Source organism: Bidens hawaiensis, unplaced genomic scaffold (genome assembly GCF_021521415.1).
Source record: "Bidens hawaiensis isolate Kalapana, Puna unplaced genomic scaffold, B.hawaiensis_p1.1 tig00023236_1, whole genome shotgun sequence".
Lineage (NCBI taxonomy): Eukaryota > Viridiplantae > Streptophyta > Magnoliopsida > Asterales > Asteraceae > Bidens > Bidens hawaiensis.
Genome location: NW_027493648.1, coordinates 139,840 through 148,877, shown reverse-complemented (window position 1 = coordinate 148,877; position 9,038 = coordinate 139,840). Strand labels below are relative to the sequence as shown.

Below are 9,038 nucleotides of genomic sequence, written 5' to 3'. Positions count from 1 at the left end.
CAATTATTGTTTTTTGATGCAAAAGTTTCCTTGTTTAATAATGCTATATATATATATATATATTACAGTTGAGAAACACACACGTCAACTAAACTCTATAAGAATTTGTATATCTAGATCTGGCAAGATGGATAGTTGGGTTGGTCAGAATGAGTTTTGGTTAAGATGAATTTAATTAGGTTATTATGATGGGCCATTTAAAAAAAAGTGTTTGGATGAATTTAGTTTAAGACGGGTTAACTTAACTTTTTTATTTTTATTTTTAAGTTTTAGTTCTTTTTTTTTTCTTTTCCTTTTTTTGTTTTGTTTTCTGTTTTTGATTTCGGTTGGGTTTTATTTAATTTTATTTTATTTTTATTTTGGTTGGGTTTATATTTTAGGTTTGGTTTTAGTTTCGTTTCGGTTTAATTACTAGTGGTTAGTTTTTTTCGGAATTTTATTTTGTTTTTTGTGGTTTTTGGTTTCGTTTCGATTTTCTTGGTTGTTGGTTTCGTTTTAGTTTATTCGTTTTTTGGTTTTAGTTTAATTGGTAATTTTTAGTTTTGTTTCAGTTTTGTTTAGTTTCGTCTTGGTTCGATTTCAGTTTATTCTCTTTTTTTGTTGAATAGGCTTTTTTTAACATATTTCTATTTCTTTTGTGTTCGAGCCCAACTTTTTATAAAGTTGTGTTTACAGTTGATTCATATAACGTGGGCTCTGGTCCATTTAACTCGAATGCTCAAAAGGCCCACCTTTGTAGGCCTTATAAGTGATAACGCATGCCCAAATCAGTTTATAGGAAATCTAAGAAGTAAACGAAGGTGGTAAGAAGTAAATAAAAAACACTCATGTTGATTGATAATAATAATTTAATAATAATAATTATTAATGGTCATTTGAGTTTGTTATAATAATCATCATGTTTTTTTTGTTCTTTATTAGGTTCTAAAAAATGGGATTTCGATGGAGAGAAACAAACAAAGAAGAACATACGCGATATTACCCAAACTTTATTATCAAGAATATATTTAGGACTCTAACAAAATAAACAGGATAATTATCTCCATCTAAACATAAAATAGATTTTCCATAAACAATAACCCGATTACTCAACACAACCGGTTTCTTCTATCCCAAGTCTGTCCACACAATAGCCATATATAAGTCGACTCGGTAATTCCCAACAAAATAAATAGTACCACACACTAACACAAGTTGAAAGTTGGAACCAATGAATAAACTACGTGGTTACACTCTTCTTTCTTCTTTGATACTCTTTTGTCCTAGATGCACTTGGTTGATGGTCAGGTACAGTTAGCCTAAAGGTTTTTGATTTGATAGAGTGGCGGACGGAAGTTATCCTCAGGGGGGGGGGGGGTATTAGCCCCCACTCAGAAGTAGAGATGTTCAAAACGATTTGGGACTAGGAACCGGAACCGGTTCCTAACCGGTTCCTATATTCAAAACCTCCTTTGAAACCGGTTCCAGACTCGAACCGGTTAGGGAACCGAACCGGTTCTCCCACCCTCGGACCCCTAACCTATGGAACCGGTTCTTACCGGTTCCTAACCCGGTTCATGTACCGTAACCGGTCAAAAAACGGCTATTTTTGACCCCAACGGTCAAAAAACGGCCAAAAATGCAAGAACCGGTTCCGGTTCGGTTCCAGAACCGGTTCCGGTTCGGTTCCGGTTCCTACCCGCCCCTACTCAGAAATGCAAGAACCGATCACGGATCATCGGGTTGAATCAGATAGGGTCCGGTTCCTACAAAAAACGGGTAGGAACCGGTTCGGTTTCACCGGTTCGGTTCCAGGAACCGGTTTTTTTGATCATCTCTACTCAGAAGGTTATGAGAGAGTGTATTTAATAGAATTTATAGGGAAATTTTCGTTAAAAACAAATTTAGACTCCCTTTCTTTTTTGTTAGGCCCTCATGCTCTACAATCTTTCAAGCTTTATCCCAAAGAACAAGATTTAAAAGCCCAGCCCACATGTATTCAGGCTTGTTAATAATGATCGATTAAAAGAAAAGAGAACAGAAACCTAATGCTCGATGAAACGAAGAACACGGTTCATGTTAATTATTTGTAAAATACTCAAAGTTCTAATTTATTATTTATATGTTCATTTTATTTGTTTATTTATGATATATGAGCGTTTTTGAGTGAATATTGTTCCAAAAGAAAGTTATATCAATAAAAGAGGTTCATCTAAAAGACAAAGATACAATATCAGCGAGTAACATTAGTATATATATTACTTTTTTTGCAAAAAAAAAATTATTATAATTTTAATTGTTCTGACATAATTATCGATGTGCTAATCCAAGAGTTTGGTGAGGGTTTAAATGAGATTAACACAAAGTTATTTCAAAACATGACGGCTTTCATTTGGTATGACTTATTTTCTAACTTTTTATTCGTTTTAGTTGATGATATTGTGTGCAATTTTGAATATGAAGCTTGTGTAATTTGCAGCATTGAAAAAAAAGTATTCGAAAGTGTAACGAATGAAGTTATAATTGACCATTTCCAAACGAGGAAATCACGTAGAGAACAACTGTAATAGGTATTTTGCCACGTAATATTTAATGATGTATGTATTTACATTTTTATGTAGTTAATTTTATTGATTACTTTTTACCCCCACTGAGTTAAACTTCTGGATCCGCGACTGTTTGATACATATTTAAGTTTTCATAATAAGACTAACAGAAATCAGTTGTCAGTAAGATATAGAAATTAAGCAAATATATACCGTAACCAATCTGTTATATTGCAAAAGAGCTTTGGAAAAATCTTCTATGATATGTAACTTAGAACGTATATCTACATGTGCTCTAAGAGACACATTCGAGGTATTTGTCTCTGTTGACATGGTCCAACTTCGATGGTCAATAACGCGCAACGAAGCCAAAGACGATACATGCCACTAAATATAGGTGATAGTCGAAACGGAGACGGGTAAAATAAAGTATTTTATTTCAAGCACCAATTTTTTAATGTATTATTAAAAAAATTTTCCCAAAATGTATCACTTGTATTATGTTGAACTAGTTTTTTAACCAGACGTAACCGCGCCGGGCTGGGTCGAATCTGTTTATATACTAGTCACGTTTTGACAGCGAGTAAATGCGAATTCGGCCCATATCAGTTACGTTCGTTACAGTATAAGCAACGCTGATAAAACCCAAGCGCTAAAACCTAAGAAAACAAGTTCTTCAAATTAACTTATAAACAAATAAAATATTTAAAACGACGTTTATCCGGTTGGTAAAACGTGGACGTTGGTAAAATCCAACCGGTGCTGGTGACGGGCGTTTGGGCGGTGTCGGTAAAATCCAGACGTTGGTAAAACCCAGGCGTTACGGCAGGAGTCGACATGAATTTGGTCGGTACAAATAAAATATTTAAAACGATTATCCGGTTGGTAAAACGTGGACGTTGGTAAAATCCAACCGGTGCTGGTGATGGACGTTTGGGCGGTGAGTCGGTAAAATCCGGACGTTGGTAAAAACCCAGGCGTTACGACAGAAGTCGACGTGAATTTGATCAGTTTCAGTTACGTTCATCACAGTTGCACCGTCAAAGGGACCAATCTTGTTCCAACGACGCTAAAGTTCTTTTTTATTATATATAAATATAATAATATAAAATGATTTAAACAAATTTAATGCCAAAGTCAAGGTAATCAACGTGTCGCGCAAACTTTTTTTACTTAAATTTCTTATGGCCAACGTTATTTTATTGGTTTATTAATTCGTTTTTTCTTATATAATAATTTATAGTACTCATTGTAGTAGTGTTGCATCAAAATAAAAATAGAAGACAAAAACTCTTCAAATAACAAGGCAATGTTTTTTTTTCTATTATACGTTTGGTAACACGTTTTCATGAAGCAACCTTTAAAGCAATTTAATTCATCGCGAAAATTAGGGCTGAGTATAGTACGGTTCGGTTTGGTTTTTAGGTGAAACCGAAACCGAAAATTCGGTTTTTTCAAATATACAAACCGATCGGTTTCGGTTTTTCGGTTTCTGTTCGGTTATATTCGGTTTTTTTTTTCTTTTTTGTTTTTTTATCTATTAATTATTTTATGCAACTAGTTCCTATGTACAAAAATAAATATTAACATTTAATATTCCTTTCACAAACTCTAAATTCTCTTACAAATCTATTGAACCGACAAACTCCTAATTTGTTTCGGTTGTTGTCGCATATGGCTTAGTAAAAATATGTTTAACAATCATTTAAATTATTTATTTTAATATACCAAGTTAAATTAAGCTTGTACTTAACTTCTGATTGCGAGAATAATCATACACCACTTTCAGAATGCATATGCGATCTTACTTAGAAATCGTTACAGACTTACAGCTAACACGGTTCGGTTCGGTTAATATGTTGGTTCGGTTAATCGGTTCGGTTCGGTTCGGTACGGTAACGACGTAGGGATCCATATGTAAACACAGTATCTATTTAGATACGCTCAAATGACCCCTTCTCACAATGAGAATGTATATAACCCTATTCCGGTCTGGTCCGGTATGAAATGAACTTATAATCATAGAATCGAAATGGGTAACCGAAACCGAAATTTCGGTTTTTCAAAAAAACAAAAAAAAAAACGTCGGTTAATGCTTCGGTTCGGTTTTTTCGGTTCGGTATTTTCGGTTAATTCGGTTTCGGTTCGGTATTTTCGGTTTTCTGCTCACCCCTAGCAAAAACACTATTCCCTAAGTCCACAAGAGGAAAACCCATGTTAAATTCACACAAGCGAGTTTTTCTATATCCATCCAAAAACCAAAATGTTAGCTGTTTTGAGTGTTTAACTGCCTTTCAATGGGTCCGTCAAGTAATTTATAGATGCTTCTTTCTTAATATAAATTCAATGTTATATCTTTCAAAAAAATTATCTTAAATACGATATCAAAACAATTGGCAAAATCAAGAGAATAGACGAGGAGAGAGGATTAAAGATATCAAAATGTTATTTTCTTTTTTGACGATTGGCAAAATATTAAATAAAAAGGTGTATCATTTTCTTATATTTTTAAACTAGCAATGCAAGTCACACTTGCTCCTTTTTTTCATTTTTTTTTAAATAACAGCAAAGCATTTACTTTTTTTTTATTAAATAACCTTGTTCATCATGTACACATACAACATTTATCAAGTACGAAATATATTGAAACACTACTTACGCACTACGTCATAAACCATATACTTGAGTGCAGTCAGGAAATGATAATACGCGATCCTCCATGCTCTGTTGATTATCAAAGGAGCCAGAATGATCCAAAAGCCAACAACAAATCCAGATACAATGCTAACAATGAGACCCCAATCTGTACTGTCTGATCCATGATATTCTCCTTTCGCTTTTGTACCATTCAATTCAACTCGTACACAACCTTCAGTTAGTGGATCCCCACATAGTTTGTTACCAGAATAGCTAGACTCGTTGAAGCTCTGAAGTTGTGTGCTTTTTGGAATTCTTCCTGTCAGGTTGTTGTAGGACACGTTGAAGCTGCTTAAGAAACTCAAGTCTGATAGGCTCAAGGGAAGCTCCCCAGAAAGCCTGTTCAATGATAAATCAAAGGATTCAAGTTTTTTCATGTCTCCAATCTTCTCTGGGATCTTTCCTGTCAATTGATTTCTTGATAAGTTCAGTGATTTTAACATTACCAGGGTTGTGAGCTCGCTTGGAATGTTCCCAAAGAGATTGTTACTCGAAAGGTCGAACAACATCACCAATTGAAGAATAGTGCTATATGTGTCCTCACGGCCCTTTGTCACCAGCAAATCACTAGCGATAGTTGCTCCATCGTAGACAACATAGAAGGCAAACTCATCAATCGAGATATTCTCTTTCCCGGAAAAGATACTAAAGTTGTTGATGCATCTTGGAATATTTCCTGAAAGATTGTTATCAGCAAGGTCCAAAATCTGAATCATTGTAAGATAACAAAGCTCATGAGGAATATTTCCATGAAAATTGTTGGATCTAAGGTTGAGCAGTTTCAAAAGAGAGAGTTTCGATCCAAGCCATGCTGGAATGCTTCCAACAAGTTCATTTCTATCAAGTTGAAGGATCACCAAGCTAGTCAAGTTCATTAGAGACGCATGCAATCTTCCCGAGAGATTGTTCCCACGTATGCTCAATGATCCTAACCAAGATAAAGAACCCAAAGTACTTGGAATCCCACCAGAAAAATTGTTGTTATTCAAGTTTAAGAATCTCAATCTCGGCCACTTCTCCCAACACTCGGGAATAGAAGCAGAAAAAACTATTATTACCCAAACTAAGAGCTTGTGTCCTTATCACACCATTGGAACACAACAAATTATGTAATGATCCTACAAAGAAATTACTTGATAGATCCAAAGAAATCGGAAACTCACCATTGGAGAGATGAGTTAGTTTTCCACCAAACTCATTAGAACTTAAGTCGAGCAAATTAAGTGTTAAAGGGATACTCAACAATGTTCCTTGTATACGGTTTTGTGACATATCTAAACACCCTAGGTTGTTAAATGATCTCCAAAATGACTGAGGCATGTCATCTGAAATGCCTGTGTTGCTTATGTCCAGTTGTATTAAATCCTTCTGTGATTGAATCCACAATGGGAGTTGTGGCCCTAAACCCCACGAGTTCAAATACAGTTCTTCTAGCTGGAAAGGGGAAATCCAATTTGAAAGAGGTCTCAGGGTCAACTTATTGCCTTTTCCATTTAAATATTTCAAGCTCACTAGTTTGTCAAAATGAGCTTCTGTTACAACACCTTTGAGCAAGTTGTAAGAAATATCTAAATAATTCAACTTGTAAAGTTGACCGAGGCTATCAGGTATGCTTCCATTCAGTCGGTTATACGAAAGATCTAAATACTCCAAAGATAATACTTTTCCAATCAAGAATGGAACATGACCAGTAATTAGGTTATTATAAAGTGAAAATACCCTCATAGAGGTTAAGTGTCCAATGGAGTCTGGAATGATACCAACAATATTGTTATAATGTAGTAGTAGATATTGCAGATGTATCAGTTTTCCAAGTTGATCTGGTATATTACCAGAAAGCCCCGTGCTTACCACGGACAATGTTTCCAAGGCAGATGATTTGCACTCGATAAAACTTTTGAAGAATGTTTGTTACGGTAATTTGAAAAGTTTCCATACGTGACATAGCAAGATCTATCAAACTACAGAGGTCACCTACTGATTTTGGTATTGCCATTGTAAGATGATTTCCTGATGCGTAAAGGCCACGAAGAGAGGTCAAGTTGTGAAGGGCGTCAAGAACCGGACTTGATATATCACAAAAACTTATATCCAACGAAATGAGATTACTACCTACACTACCAGACAACCCTTTTAGTACTAAGGAAGAATTCATGAAATTGTTACCCCGGACATAAAAGAAACTTAAGAGCAGTCAAATTTTGGAACATACCAGTATCACTAGGAATAGGCCCGTGAAAATGACACTCACTTAGATCCAAATAAACTAGATTTGTAATACTAAATATCCACCATGGCACAGAACTACTAAAATTGTTAAATGAGAGATCAAGCAAGGTAAGGGATGTTAGATTATGAGCATGAATATAGGGATCTATATGCGAGAGTTTACACACAGCCATATACAGTTCGATTAAAGAGGGAAGAGTGTGTTGGATAATGCTGACTAAGATTGATGATATGGCATTGAACAAGTAAAGTGGAGTAGTGCTGACCGAGAAAGCAGCAATGAATAAACGTTCGTGTGAACGTTGGAGTCGTTCAGAAAAGGAAGGAGGAGTGCCACCTTTCTAGGAAGAACAAGTCTAGCTTTTAGCCTATTTAAGTAGTTGTTCTGTTTAAGTTTTTTTGCATGTATTCAATTGTTTTCTGCTTTTGTAATCGTTGAAGTTATAATACAAAAAGGCATTCTGCAAGTTTCTGTCTTTGTTATTTCTCTGTTTCCAAACTCTGATCAAACCAACATTTTGGTATCAGAGCAAGATTTCGATCCTATCATATGCCCAAATACATAAACTCAGCAACCATGAGTGCACTAGCTACCAATCTAAACCAACCAAAAGAAAACTCGTTCCCGTTTTACTGTCCCTCTCTTACCTCTTCAAACTACACCACATGGGCCATCAAGATGGAGGCCATAATGGACGCTCAAGGCTTATGGGAGGCTATCGAACCGCAGACTGGGGTGGTTGCGGATGAAAAGAAGAGCAAGATGGCTCGAGCCTTCCTTTTCCAAGCAATTCCGGAGGAGATATTGCTGCAAGTTGCCAAGAAAAAGACGGCCCGTGAAGTGTGGGAATCTTTGAAGACAAGATTCGTGGGTGTAGATCGGGTTCAAAAGGCTCGATTACACACACTCAAAAGTGAATTTGAAGCAATGCGCATGAAAGACAGTGAATCGATTGACGAGTATGCCGGAAAACTATCCGGTATGATCACTAAATACAACAGTGTGGGTGCCGTGTTGGAGAATGAGGAACTGGTACGTAAATTGTTCGATACTGTAACTGAAAAATACATTCATCTGGTTGCGTCCATGGAGCAGTATTCTGATTTGGAACGCATGCCTTTCGAGGAGGCAATTGGGCGGTTAAAGGCCTATGAGGATCGAGTAAAACTGAGGCAAGGTGGATCTTCAAGTGAAAATGCTTTGCTTTTCACTAAAGCAGAAGGATCATCAAGTGCCAAGACTTACAATAAGCAAGGGTCCGGGCGTGGACGTGGGCACACTAATGGAGAAAGAGGAGGCAGAAGCAACACACGAGGTGGTCGTGGATCCAGTCGAGGTCGGGGTGACCGGTATGCAGGAAAGTCATACAAAGATACCAACAACACAAACCGAAAACCATGTGACAAGAAGAGTCACATTAGATGCTTTGAATGCCAACAACTTGGGCATTATGCGTCTGAGTGCAAGAACAAACAAGAGCAAGAAGTGCACTTGACAAAGGAACCGGAGGATGGACCGACGTTAATGTTGTGTGTTGGTGAAGAAGAAATACCTTCAATGGTGTTATTGCATGAGGAAAAGGTGTT

The 9,038-nt window shown here is 36.3% G+C and overlaps 1 protein-coding gene across 1 annotated transcript; it reads right to left on the bottom strand.

Annotated features, from left to right (window-relative positions):
- Positions 1-5,176: 5,176 nt before the first annotated feature.
- LOC143567207 (receptor-like protein EIX2) lies at positions 5,177-6,097 on the bottom strand. The gene has a single exon (XM_077053674.1). It carries the CDS (start codon positions 6,095-6,097, stop codon positions 5,177-5,179), a length of 921 nt encoding a protein of 306 aa, XP_076909789.1.
- Between the last annotated feature and the right edge of the window lie 2,941 nt (positions 6,098-9,038).